This window comes from Entelurus aequoreus, linkage group LG06 (genome assembly GCF_033978785.1).
Source record: "Entelurus aequoreus isolate RoL-2023_Sb linkage group LG06, RoL_Eaeq_v1.1, whole genome shotgun sequence".
Lineage (NCBI taxonomy): Eukaryota > Metazoa > Chordata > Actinopteri > Syngnathiformes > Syngnathidae > Entelurus > Entelurus aequoreus.
The window spans coordinates 78,530,041-78,544,954 of NC_084736.1; the positions used below are offsets into that span (position 1 = coordinate 78,530,041).

At 36.4% G+C, this 14,914-nt stretch overlaps 1 protein-coding gene across 2 annotated transcripts in view; it reads right to left on the bottom strand.

The window, feature by feature from the left end:
- Positions 1-3,877: 3,877 nt before the first annotated feature.
- LOC133652640 (semaphorin-4C-like) overlaps positions 3,878-14,914 on the bottom strand; it is a 317,761-nt gene continuing 306,724 nt past the window's right edge. For both annotated transcript variants that reach the window (XM_062051606.1, XM_062051607.1), the window contains 2 exons: positions 9,978-10,122; positions 3,878-4,312 (listed from right to left, as the gene is read on the bottom strand). In XM_062051606.1, the coding sequence (XP_061907590.1) occupies positions 4,088-4,312; positions 9,978-10,122 (370 nt within the window). In that variant the 3' untranslated portion in view covers positions 3,878-4,087. The remainder of the gene's footprint in view (positions 4,313-9,977; positions 10,123-14,914) is intronic.

Here is a 14,914-nt window from a genome sequence, read left to right on the forward strand (position 1 = left end):
GTCTAAAAATGCATTTTTCCATGGATAACATGACATCATCGCAGCAAGTGCGTGCTCTTTCAGTCAATTAGTGCGCATATATACAGCCCGGCCCCCCGGCCAAAATACAATTAAATTGTAATTTTGAGGAATTTATCTGAATGTGCATGAACTAAATTGTTTGAAATGTCAAATGTTAAAATATTAACTGTCAGTTTACTGTACTGTGCCAACTGTACTACTATATGAGTACGTGTTTTCTATTGTTTCATTGAAAATAAAACCGCAAAGTCCATTTGGCTGTCATCCGTTTTAATTATGAGACACAATTGTCTCTTTCATGCTTGAAGTAAGAAATGATTACTTTAAAAAAGTAGTTTTATACTTGTGAGTGTTGATGACACAGCTTTGCAACAGTTGATATTCTAGTTTCAAGCATGTTTTACTCAATATAGGTCATCAAATCTCAGCAACAAGCTGTACTATCTTACTGAGATCATTTAGGACCAAAACCCCTAAAACAAGTAAAACACTCTAACATAAAATCTGCTTAGTGAGAAGAATCAGACAGAAAATAAGCAAATATCACCCTTATTTGAGATATTTAATCTTACCTAGATTGCACTTTTTGCAGTGCATGCACGTGGGGATTACGGCCGCTGAGGAGAAAATATTAATGAAGTCGCACATGCACTGACATTTCCTTTGATGCATGAAGATGAATGCAAATCGAGCACTTAATTGAAACCCGGCAGAAATGCGGCCAGATGGCGTGTTGTTTTCCCGCCACCTCGCCTGATGCCAGCACCTGTCTTAGTCTGCTGCTACAGGCTGATTATGTTCATCTCTTTAACAAATAATATCTGCTGCTCATCTAAATAAAAAAAATAAAATAAAAAAAAAGGCACTCTCTCGGTGCTGGGCAATATGGAATTAATTTGCATTTTCAGCAATATTAATGCTATTATTTCACTGAACAAAACCTTTGTGTTACAAGTGACAAAGAACATTAGTGTAACATTGAATTATAGACCTCAACATGCCCAGGGCCAATAAAAAAATTACAGAACCGTGCCAACTTGCGGACGATTCTGTCATGATCCCACATCACGCACGGTTTTGTCCCTTATTTTCTTGTCTTTGGCATCATTTCCTGTCCTGGTGCTCTTGTTTTAGTACAAACCCCAAAACCAGGCCAGTCTAGTACCCGGCCGCACTCTTTTACTATGAAGCCACCCTGTTGTAACACGTGGCTTGGCATTGTCTTGCTGAAATAAGCAGGGGCGTCCATGATAACGTTGCTTGGATGGCAACATATGTTGCTCCAAAAACCTGTATGTACCTTTCAGCATTAATGGTGCCTTCACAGATGTGTAAGTTACCCATGTCTTGGGCACTAATACACCCCCATACCATCACACATGCTGGCTTTTCAACTTTGCGCCTAGAACAATCCGGCTGTTTGTTTTTTTCTCCACAGTTTCCAAAAACAATCGTCAAAACCACAGAACACTTTTCCACTTTGCATCAGTCCATCTTAGATGAGCTCGGAGCCATTAAAGCCGGCGGCGATTCTGGGTGTTGTTGATAAATGGCTTTGGTGTTGCATGGTAGAGTTTTAACTTGCACTTACAGATGTAGCGACCAACTGCAGTTACTGACAGTGGTTTTCTGTAGCGTTCCCGAGCCCATGGGGTGATATCCTTTACACACTAAAGTCGCTTTTTGAAGCAATACCGCCTGAGGGATCGAAGGTACGTAATATCATCGCTTACGTGCAGTGATTTCTCCAGATTCTCTGAACCTTTTGATGGTATTACGGATCGTAGATGGTGCAATCCCTAAATTCCTTGCAATAGCTGGTTGAGAAATGTTGTTTTTAAACAATTTGCTCAGGCATTTGTCCCCAAAATGGTGACCCTCGCCCCATCCCTAATAAGGTTGATATATGCTTATTTTCTGTCTGATAAGATAATTCTTCTCACTAATCAGATTTTATGTTAAGAGTGTTTTACTTGTTTTAAGGGTTTTGGTTTTGGTCCCGCTTCGGGAAAAGCCTTATCCCTGCAGCTATAGCCGCCCTAAACAACAAGGCCCGGCCGACCTGTCTGACAAGCCTGTAAATGTGTTGGTCAAGTATGATGTCTTTTTGTTATTTTTGTTCGAACAAGTTGTTTAAATGTACGGCAGTGAAAATGAATTCCCCCAACGGGGCACCAATAAATCTAAATCTTAATCTAATCTAAATGATCTCAGTAAGATATTACAGCTTGTTGCTGAGATTTGATGACCTATATTGAGTAAAACATGCTTGAAACTAGAATATCAACTGTTGCAAAGCTGTGTCATCAACACTCACAAGTATAAAACTACTTTTTTTAAATAGAATAGAATACAATAGAAAGTACTTTATTGATCCCTGGGGGAAATTCAGCACCACAGTTCGCTCACAATAGACAATAATAATAATAATAAATAATATAATATATTATATATGTAATATATAATATATGAATAATATAAATATATTCTACATATATTCTACATTTATGTGCATTTAAAGTAATAATTTCTTAATTTAAACATGAAAAAAAAAAAAATCATGACTTTGACACAATTGTGTCTCATACACCTTCCGCCCGAATGCAGCTGAGATAGGCTCCAGCGACCCCCCCGCGACCCCAAAAGGGACAAGCGGTAGAAAATGGATGGATTAAAACAGATGACAGCCAAATGGACTTTGCTGTTTTATTTTCTTTCTTTCTTTCTTTCTTTCTCTTTCTTTCATGTTTATTTCGAATATGTAGACAAAACAAAAACAAACTAATTTTGCAAAAAACAACAAAAAAGCCATTCAAGAATGAATGACAAAAACAATAATAATAATAATAATAATAGTAATAATAAAAAAATATTTCAATGAAACAATAGAAAATACGTACTCATATAGTAGTACGGTTGAAATTAGTGAGAATATACTTATTTTAAGGTATTTTTGGGTTATAATAATAATAATATATTTTATTTGTAAAAAGCACTTTACATTGAGTAAACAACCTCAAAGTGCTACAGTGTATTAAAAAATATAAAAATAAAAAGATAATAAAAAATAAATAAAAATAAAAACTAGAACAGGCAAATAGCTAAAACTAGTATGCATATATCTACACTGCAAAAACTGAAATCTAAGTAAGATGAAATATCTCAAATAAGGGTGATATTTGCTTATTTTCTGTCTGATAAGATAATTCTTCTCACTAAGCAGATTTTATGTTAAGAGTGTTTTACTTGTTTTAAGTGTTTTGGTCCTAAATGATCTCAGTAAGATATTACAGCTTGTTGCTGAGATTTGATGACCTATATTGAGTAAAACATGCTTGAAACTAGAATATCAACTGTTGCAAAGCTGTGTCATCAACACTCACAAGTATAAAACTACTTTTTTAAAGTAATCATTTCTTATTTCAAGCATGAAAAGAAAATCACGACGCCGAGCGCATATCATCATGTCAAGATAATGGCACTAGCATTTACTTAATTTAACAATATTTTTCAACATATTGAGCAGAGAGGTCTAATTTTTTTTCTACCAAGAAAAGTGCACTTGTTATTAGTGAGAATATTCTTATTTAAGGTATCTAAAAAGAAAAAGCGCGATATAAATCTAATCCATTATTATTATTATTATTATTATTATTATTATCTTGGGGTTCATTGAGGTGAGCTAATTTTGCTTGTTTTGGAAAGTCTTGACAAGCCGAATTTCCTTGTTCTATTGGCAGATAATTTTGCTTAGTTCAAATAAAATACCCCTATTTTTTTTATTTTTTTTCCCTTGTTTCTTTAATTTTTTAAATTTATTTTTTTATTAAATCAACATAAAAAACACAAGATACACTTTAATTAGTGCACCAACCCAAAAAACCTCCCTCCCCCATTTACACTCATTCACACAAAAGGGTTGTTTCTTTGTTATTAATATTTCTGGTTCCTACAATATAAAACAACATTGACTTCTTGCAGTGTGGCGGGCCGGATTAAAGGGACCTAACAAGCAGGATGTGGCCCACGGGCTGTAGTTTGCCCACCCCTGCTAAAAAAATATGAGTCAATTTGTACCTGTGCCAATGAAGAGGACATTGTACGCTCTTTGGTCCAGGCCGGTAACTCGGTCCACCACCAGCCGGGTGAAGTTGACACCTTTGGTGAGAAGCAGAGGGCGAGCCAGCGCTTTATCCTCCATCAGTGGGTGCTTCTTGGCAAAGTTGAGCGTTGCATCAGGTAGCTGCAGAGAGCTGTTGTAGCCGCTCTCCCTGTCCGAGTTTGTTATGCACTGCAGCACAGATGCAAGGAAGCGGGAGAGCCAGAAAATAAATACAAAGCAGGCGGAGAAGGGAGATGTAAAGAAGCCAAAGTAACCACACTGCAAATACTGAAATCTAGGTAAGATGAAATATCTCAAATAAGGGTGATATTTGCTTATTTTCTGTCTGATAAGATAATTCTTCTCACTAAGCAGATTTTATGTTAGAGTGTTTTACTTGTTTTAAGTGTTTTGGTCCTAAATGATATTACAGCTTGTTGCTGAGATTTGATGACCTATATCAGGGGTCACCAACCTTTTTGAAACCAAGAGCTACTTCTTGGGTACTGATTAATGCGAAGGGCTACCAGTTTGATACACACTTAAATAAATTGCCAGAAATAGCCAATTTGCTCAATTTACCTTTTAACTCTATGATATTATTAATAATTAAAGATATTTACACTTAATTGAACGGTTTAAAAGAGGAGAAAACACGAAAAAAAATGACAATTAAATTTTGAAACATAGTTTATCTTCAATTTCGACTCTTTAAAATTCAAAATTCAACCGAAAAAAAGAAGAGAAAAACTAGCTAATTCGAATCTTTTCGAAAAAATAAAAAAAAGAATTTATGGAACATCATTAGTAATTTTTTTTGATTAAGATTAATTTTAGAATTTTGATGACATGTTTTAAATAGGTTAAAAGCCAATCTACACTTTGTTAGAATATATAACAAATTGGACCAAGCTATATTTCTAACAAAGACAAATCATTATTTCTTCTAGATTTTCCAGAACAAACATTTTAAAAGAAATTAAAAAGACTTTTAAATAAGATTTAAATTTGATTCTACAGATTTTCTAGATTTGCCAGAATTTTTTTTTTGAATTTTAATCATAATACGTTTGAAGAAATATTTCACAAATATTCTCCGTCGAAAAAACACAAGCTAAAATGAACAATTAAATTAAAACGTATTTATTATTCTTTACAATAAAAAAAATGTTTTTACTTGAACATTGATTTAAATTGTCAGGAAAGAAGAGGAAGGAATTTAAAAAGGTAAAAAGGTATATGTGTTTAAAAATCCTAAAATCATTTTTAAGGTTGTATTTTTTCTCTAAAATTGTCTTTCTGAAAGTTATAAGAAGCAAAGTAAAAAAAATTATGAATTTATTTAAACAAGTGAAGACCAAGTCTTTAAAATATTTTCTTGGATTTTCAAATTCTATTTGAGTTTTGTCCCTCTTAGAATTAAAAATGTCGGGCAAAGCGAGACCAGCTTGCTAGTAAATAAATACAATTTAAAAAATAGAGGCAGCTCACTGGTAAGTGCTGCTATTTGAGCTATTTTTAGAACAGGCCAGCGGGCTACTCATCTGGTCCTTACGGGCTACCTGGTGCCCGCGGGCACTGCGTTGGTGACCCCTGACCTATATTGAGTAAAACGTGCTTGAAACTAGAATATCAACTGTTGCAAAGCTGTGTCATCAACACTCACAAGTAGGGATGTCCGATAATGGCTTTTTGCCGAAATCCGATATGCCGATATTGTCCAACTCTTTAATTACCGATACCGATATCAACCGATATATGCAGTCGTGGAATTAACACATTATTATGCCTAATTTGGACAACCAGGTATGGTGAAGATAAGGTCCTTTTTAAAAAAAATGAATCAAATAAAATCAGATAAATAAATTAAAAACATTTTCTTGAATAAAAAATAAAGTACAACAATATAAAAACAGTTACATAGAAACGAGTAATTAATGAAAATTTGTAAAATTAACTGTTAAAGGTTAGTACTATTAGTGGACCAGCAGCACGCACAATCATGTGTGCTTACGGACTGTATCCCTTGCAGACTGTATTGATATATATTGATATATAAAGTAGGAACCAGAATATTGATAACAGAAAGAAACAACCCTTTTGTGTGAATGAGTGTAAATGGGGTGGGTTGGTGCACTAATTGTAAGTGTATCTTGTGTTTTTTATGTGGATTTAATTAAAAAAAACAAAAAACCCCCCCAAAAAAACGATACTGATAATAAAAAAAACGATACCGATAATTTCCGATATTACATTTTAAAGCATTTATCGGCCGATATTATCGGACATCTCTACTCACAAGTATAAAAGTACTTTTTTAAAGTAATTTCTTATTTCAAGCATGAAAAAAAAAATCATGATTTTGATACAATTGTGACAATTTTGAACAGAAATAGTTCATGCACATTCAGGTAAATTCTTCAAAATTACAATTAAAAACAATTTGGCCGGGGGCCGGGCTGTATATATGCGCACTAATTGACTGAAAGAGCACGCACTTGGTGCGATGATGTCATGTTATCCATGGAAAAATGCATTTTTAGACAATATGATTTGCCTGAGCGGCTAGGAGACCCCGAGAGTAACAAGCGCTTGCCTTGTTGCCTTTCCATTAAGAACAATAAACTAGTTTTTAGTATAAGTTTGCTGGTTTCAAGAAATGTAATGCCGAGCGCATATCATTATGTCAAGATAATGGCACTAGCATTTAATTAATTTAAGAATATTTTTCAACATATTGAGCAAAAAGGTGTCTTTTTTTTTCTACCAAGAAAAGTGCACTTGTTATTAGTGAGAATATACTTATTTTAAGGTATTTTTGGGTTCATTGTGGTTAGCTAAATTTACTTGTTTTGGAAAGTCTTGACAAGCTAAATTTTCTTGTTCTATTGGCAGATAATTTTGCTTAGTTCAAATAAAATACCCCTAATTTAAAAAAAAAAATCTTGTTTTTGAACACTGACTTTTTGCAGTGTGCCTTTCCATTAAGAACAATAAATTAGTTTTTAGTATAAGTTTGCTGGTTTCAAGAAATGTAATGCCGAGCGCATATCATTATGTCAAGATAATGGCACTAGCATTTACTTCATTTAAGAATATTTTTCAACATATTGAGCAAAAAGGTCTCATTTTTTTTTGTACCAAGAAAAGTGCACTTGTTATTAGTGAGAATATACTTATTTTAAGGTATTTTTGGGTTCATTGAGGTTAGCTAATTTGACTTGTTTTGGAAAGTCTTGACAAGCCAAATTTTCTTGTTCGATTGGCAGATAATTTTGCTTAATTCAAATAATTTTTGTATTTTTTTTCTTCTTGTTTTTGAACACTGACTTTTTGCAGTGCAGAGGAGTAAACAATTTAGCATCTCCATCCTACTTCTTGCTGCTTCTTTTACGCTCACTCCTCCTGCCACATTGCAAAAAGTCAGTGTTCATAAAACAACAACAAAAAATACAAAAATGAGGGGTATTTTATTTGAACTAAGCAAAATTATCTGCCAATAGAACAAGAACATTTGGCTTGTCAAGACTTTCCAAAACAAGTAAAATTAGCTAACCTCAATGAACCCAAAAATACATTAAAATAAGTATATTCTCACTAATAACAAGTGCACTTTTCTTGGTAGAAAAAAAAAGAGACCTTTTTGCTCAATATGTTGAAAAATATTCTTAAATAATTTAAATGCTAGTGCCATTATCTTGACATAATGATATGCGCTCGGCATTACATTTCTTGAAACCAGCAAACTTATACTAAAAACTAGGGATGTCCGATAATGGCTTTTTGCCGATATCCGATATTCCGATATTGTCCAACTCTTTAATTACCGATACCGATATCAACCGATACCGATATCAACCGATATATGCAGTCGTGGAATTAACACATTATTATGCCTAATTTGGACAACCAGGTATGGTGAAGATAAGGTACTTTTTAAAAAAAATTATAAAATAAGATAACTAAATTAAAAACATTTTCTTGAATAAAAAAGAAAGTAAAACAATATAAAAACAGTTACATAGAAACTAGTAATGAATGAAAATGAGTAAAATTAACTGTTAAAGGTTAGTACTATTAGTGGAGCAGCAGCACGCACAATCATGTGTGCTTACGGACTGTATCCCTTGCAGACTGTATTGATATATATTGATATATGATGTAGGAACCAGAATATTAATAACAGAAAGAAACAACCCTTTTGTGTGAATGAGTGTAAATGGGGTGGGTTGGTGCACTAATTGTAAGTGTATCTTGTGTTTTTTATGTGGATTTAATTAAAAAAACAAAAAAACCCCCAAAAAAACGATACTGATAATAAAAAAAAACGATACCGATAATTTCCGATATTACATTTTAAAGCATTTATCGGCCGATATTATCGGACATCTCTACTCACAAGTATAAAACTACTTTTTTAAAGTAATTTCTTATTTCAAGCATGAAAAAAAAAAATCATGATTTTGATACAATTGTGACAATTTTGAACAGAAATAGTTCATGCACATTCAGGTAAATTCTTCAAAATTACAATTAAAAACAATTTGGCTGGGGGCCGGGCTGTATATATGCGCACTAATTGACTGAAAGAGCACGCACTTGGCGCGATGATGTCATGTTATCCATGGAAAAATGCATTTTTAGACAATATGATTTGCCTGAGCGGCTAGGAGACCCCGAGAGTAACAAGCGCTTGCCTTGTTGCCTTTCCATTTCCATAAAGGTTTGTACTATTAGTGGACCAGCAGCACGCACAATCATGTGTGCTTACGGACTGTATCCCTTGTAGATATATTGATATATAATGTAGGAACCAGAATATTGATAACTGAAAGAAATGGGGGGAGGGAGGTTTTTTGGGTTGGTGCACTAATTGTAAGTGTATCTTGTGTTTTTTATGTTGATTTGATAAAAAACAAACAAAAAAAACTGATACAGATAATAAAAAAAACGATACCGATAATTTCCGATATTACATTTTAACGCATTTATCGGCCGATAATATCGGCAGGCCGATATTATCGGACATCCCTACTAAAAACTAATTTATTGTTCTTAATGGAAAGGCAACAAGGCAACCGCTTGTTACTCTCGGGGTCTCCTAGCCGCTCAGGCAAATCATATTGTCTAAAAATGCATTTTTCCATAGATAACATGACATCATCACGCTAAGTGCGTGCTCTTTCAGTCAATTAGCGCGCATATATACAGCCCGGCCCCCGGCCACAATTTTTTAAATTGTAATTTTGAGGAATTTATCTGAATGTGCATGAACTATTTCTGTTCAAAATTGTTATAAATGTGAAATGTTTAAATATGAACTGTCAGTTTACTGTACTGTGCCAACTGTACTACTATATGAGTACGTGTTTTCTATTGTTTCATTGAAAATAAAACAGCAAAGTCCATTTGGCTGTCATCTGTTTTAATTATGAGACACAATTGTGTCAAAATCATGACTTTTTTTCATGCTTGAAATAAGAAATTACTTTAAAAAAGCAGTTTTATACTTGTGAGTGTTGATGACACAGCTTTGCAACAGTTGATATTCTAGTTTCAAGCATGTTTTACTCAATATAGCTCATCAAATCTCAGCAACAAGCTGTAATATCTTACTGAGATCATTTAGGACCAAAACACTTAAAACAAGTAAAACAACATAAAATCTGCTTAGTGAGAAGAATGATCTTATCAGACAGAAAATAAGCAAATATCACCCTTATTTGAGATATTTCATCTTACTTAGATTTCACTTTTTGCACTTCCCCTGCATCATTCCACTAATAGCTTTTTGATGTGGTGCCATTTCGCCACACCACCACCATCACTCCATCAACAATGACATGTTTCTTACCGATCCAGGCCGCGGGCTCGGGACAGACCCGGAGTAGCGCCCCCACCTCTGGGACGCCTCCCTGTATTCCTTGTAGGATCCTTCGAACACCTTCTTCACGTCGGCGATCTGGTACTGACACACCGCCGACACGTCCACGTCACCCCTGAAACACGGCGAGGCGAGGCGAGGAGTTAGCCGCGTGCGGTGGCGTGAGAGAGACACTAACACGTTATTCCACAAGAAGTTGCATCATCCAGATCCTCTGTCAGCCACTCATTTTCTGCATATGTGGGACTATTTCAACTAATGGCTGTAGGGAGTACCTGGGAATCACTAACGATACACAACGGTACCAATTTACGGTATTTTTGTGTGTGCAGATGATGAAATACATTTATTTAATGTGTTTGTTTACATGCTTTTTTTTTTTATTTCTCTGTGCTATTTGGGCTTATTGGACCCTAATTAGAATAAAAAGTAAGAATCATCATTGACCCAAGAACTACAAAAGCAGAGAGGAAGCAGGACCAGACTCCCCTCCAGGCGACCTTTTCTGTGAGCTGTTGTACGACCTCTTCTTTGAACGGTTTTACCACCTTTTCTTTGAACTGTTTGTAATCAAAGGCCATGGCTGTTTATGACCCCCGTCCCTTAGAAACGGCTGTTGCCGTGTAATCAGGGAAAAGTCCAAATAAAAGAGGAGGCGTAAACAATCTTTCGCCAGAGCGTGCTGGGAGACTGTGCAAGAGTACGGCCCAGGAGCGCCATGGCTGTTTATGACCCCCGTCCCTTAGAAACGGCTGTTGCCATGTAATCAGGGAAAGTCCAAATAAAAGAGGAGGTGTACAAACTTTCGCCAGAGCGTGCTGGGAGACTGTGCAAGAGTGCGGCCCAGGCGTCTCTCCTCAATTGAGCCAAATGTAATTCTGTCTCTGTTTAATTCTTTGCTTCTTGTCTTGTTTAATAGATGTCATCAGTGTTTGAACCTGAAAATAGCGCATGGTTAACTATACTAAAAAGTTAATAACTTTTTGTCTAAATTACTTAATGACCTAACAATGTTCACTTCGAGTAATAACTGGGTTGACAACATTTTCAAATGTGGATTTTGTTCTGTAGGATCCTATTGGGAAAGGTCTTCTTTGCTCCTGGGCTTAATACAAGGAAGCTGGTGTCTTGGCATGTCAAAAAGATAGTGATTTTCCTCAGATCGTGGCTCAACTGTAAGTCGTTATTCAAATAGTGTCCAATTGTCTTTTAATGATATCTCTATCAAAGCAAGGAGACTTGACAGAATCCCCAGCAAGTCACATGGCTGTTCTGTTTCTTTCATGTATTGTAATCCACAGAAAGATTTTGTCTTGACCCAAGAACTACAAAAGCGGAGAGGAAGCAGGACCAGACTCCCCTCCAGGCGACCTTTTCTGTGAGCTGTTGTACGACCTCTTCTTTGAACGGTTTTACCACCTTTTCTTTGAACTGTTCGTAATCAAAGGCCATGGCTGTTTATGACCCCCGTCCCTTAGAAACGGCTGTTGCCATGTAATCAGGGAAAAGTCCAAATAAAAGAGGAGGCGTAAACAATCTTTCGCCAGAGCGTGCTGGGAGACTGTGCAAGAGTACGGCCCAGGAGCGCCATGGCTGTTTATGACCCACGTCCCTTAGAAACAGGTGTTGCCATGTAATCAGGGAAAAGTCCAAATAAAAGAGGAGGCGTAAACAATCTTTCGCCAGAGCGTGCTGGGAGACTGTGCAAGAGTACGGCCCAGGCGTCTCTCCTCAATTGAGCCAAATGTAATTCTGTCTCTGTTTAATTCTTTGCTTCTTGTCTTGTTTAATAGATGTCACCAGTGTTTGAACCTGACAATAGCGCATGGTTAACTAGACTAAAAAGTTAATAACTTTTTGTCTAAATTACTTAATGACCGAACAATGTTCACTTCGAGTAATAACTGGGTTGACATTTTCAAATGTGGATTTTGTTCTGTAGGATCCTATTGGGAAAGGTCTTCTTTGCTCCTGGGCTTAATACAAGGAAGCTGGTGTCTTGGCATGTCAAAAAGATAGTGATTTTCCTCAGATCGTGGCTCAACTGTAAGTCGTTATTCAAATAGTGTCCAATTGTCTTTTAATGTTATCTCTATCAAAGCAAGGAGACTTGACAGAATCCCCAGCAAGTCACATGGCTGTTCTGTTTCTTTCATGTATTGTAATCCACAGAAATATTTTGTCTTGACCCAAGAACTACAAAAGCGGAGAGGAAGCAGGACCAGACTCCCCTCCAGGCGACCTTTTCTGTGAACTGTTGTATGACCTCTTCTTTGAACTGTTTTACGACCTTTTCTTTTAACCTTTTAATCAAAGGCCATGGCTGTTTATGACCCCCGTCCCTTAGAAACAGCTGTTGCCATGTAATCAGGGAAAGTCCAAATAAAAGAGGAGGCGTACAATCTTTCGCCAGAGCGTGAAGTGCAGCCCAGGCGTCTCTCCTCAATTGAGCCAAATATAATTCTGTCTTTGTTTAATTCTTTGCTTCTTGTCTTGTTTAATAGATGTCATCAGTGTTTGAACCTGACAATAGCGCATGGTTAACTAGACTAAAAAGTTAATAACTTTTTGTCTAAATTACTTAATGACCTGATAATGTTCACTTTAAGTAATAGCTGGGTTGACAACATTTTCAAATGTGGATTTTGTTCTGTAGGATCCTATTGGGAAAGGTCTTCTTTGCTCCTGGGCTTAATACAATGAAGCTGGTGTCTTGGCATGTCAAAAAGATAGTGATTTTCCTCAGATCGTGGTTCAACTGGAAATCGTTATTCAAATCGTGTCCAATTGTCTTTTAATGTTATCTCTATCAAAGCAAGGAGACTTGACAGAATCCCCAGCAAGTCACATGGGGAGATAAGATAGACTCATCTTCTAAGAAACAAAGCTTTCAGTCCAGAGCTGGTTCACTCTGCAATGTGATGTATCAATGAAGAAAATAGTCCCAATGAAAGATCACCTGCCTAGACAGTAAATGTCTCAGTTTCCCTAGGGCAGACCTCCTGTGCAGCTTTAAAAGGCACACCCTTGAAATGGTTCAGGTCATATCCGACAAACCAAACTTTTTTTAAATCCAAATTGATGATTGGGCTTTGGCCTATACTCCCTTGTCCTGTGGTGTCCCCCAGGGTTCAATCCTAGAACCAATCCTGTTTTCAGTGTACATCCTACCTATTCAACACATTTTAAAAAAAAAATAAAAAAATAAAATCATCTTTGTGCGGATGATACGCAAATCTACGTCCCTTTAAAAAAGAAAAGTGACACGTTTAAAATCAATTTTAAATTGTCTTGAGGACATAAACGCATGGTTGACTGTAAACTTTCTAAACTTAAATGAGAACAAGAGGGAAATCATTTTATTTGACTCAAAAGTCAAACAGAATGCACCCCCCAGGGACCAGGACCCCCCTGATGCCTTATTTAAAACCCACAGTCACAAATTTTGGTTTTAAGTTTAACAATGATTTTAAATTGGAACATCAGATAAACACCGTTGTACGATCTAGTTTTTGTTATCTAACCCAGGTGGCCACTTCCCTCAGAGAACATCTTGTTTAAGGTAGTGTTGCTTAAAGGCCTACTGAAAGCCACTACTACCGACCACGCAGTCTGATAGTTTATATATCAATGATGAAATCTAACATTATAACACATGCCAATACGGCCGGGTTAACTTATAAAGTGACATTTTAAATTTGCCGCTAAACTTCCGGTTCGAAACACCTCTGAGGATGACGTATGCGTGTGACGTAGCCCGGCGAACACGGGTATGCCTTCCACATTGAAGCCAATACGAAAAAGCTCTGTTTTCATTTCATAATTCCACAGTATTCTGGACATCTGTGTTCGTGAATCTGTTGCAATCATGTTCATTGCATTATGGAGAAGGAAGCTGAGCAAGCAAAGAAGAAAGTTGTCGGTGCGAAATGGACGTATTTTTCGAACGTAGTCAGCCACAACAGTACACAGCCGGCGCTTCTTTGTTTACATTCCCGAAAGATGCAGTCAAGATGGAAGAACTCGGATAACAGAGGCTCTAACCAGGAGGACTTTTGACTTCGATACACAGACGCCTGTAGAGAACTGGGACAACACAGACTCTTACCAGGATTACTTTGATTTGGATGACAAAGACGCAGACGTGCTACTGTGAGTATGCAGCTTTGGCTTCTAAACATTTGATCGCTTGACCGTATGTGCGCAACTTTTTTTTGCGTATGTACGTAACTTTTTTTTAAATATATAAGCTTTATGAACCTTGGGTTAGGTGAACGGTCTTTTGGGCTGAGTGATTGTGTGTGTTGATCAGGTGTTTGAATTGTATTGGCGTGTTCTATGGAGCTAGGAGCTAGCATAGGAGCTAGGAGTTAGCATAACAAACACGCAGGTGTTTTTATGCAGGATTAATTTGTGGCATATTAAATATAAGCCTGGTTGTGTTGTGGCTAATAGAGTATATATATGTCTTGTGTTTATTTACTGTTGTAGTCATTCCCAGCTGAATATCAGGTCACCCCCGGCTCTCACAGCATCTTCCCTATCTGAATAGCTTCAACTCCCCACTAGTCCTTCACTTGCACTTTACTCATCCACAAATCTTTCATCCTCGCTCAAATTAATGGGGAAATTGTCGCTTTCTCGGTCCGAATCTCTCTCACTTCATGCGGCCATCATTGTAAACAATAGGGAACTTTGCGTATATGTTCAACTGACTACGTCACGCTACTTCCGGTAGGGGCAAGCCTTTTTTTTTTATCAGATACCAAAAGTTGCAATCTTTATCGTCGTTGTTCTATACTAAATCCTTTCAGCAAAAATATGGCAATATCGCGAAATGATCAAGTATGACACATAGAATAGATCTGCTATCCCCGTTTAAATAAAAAAAATTCATTTCAGTAGGC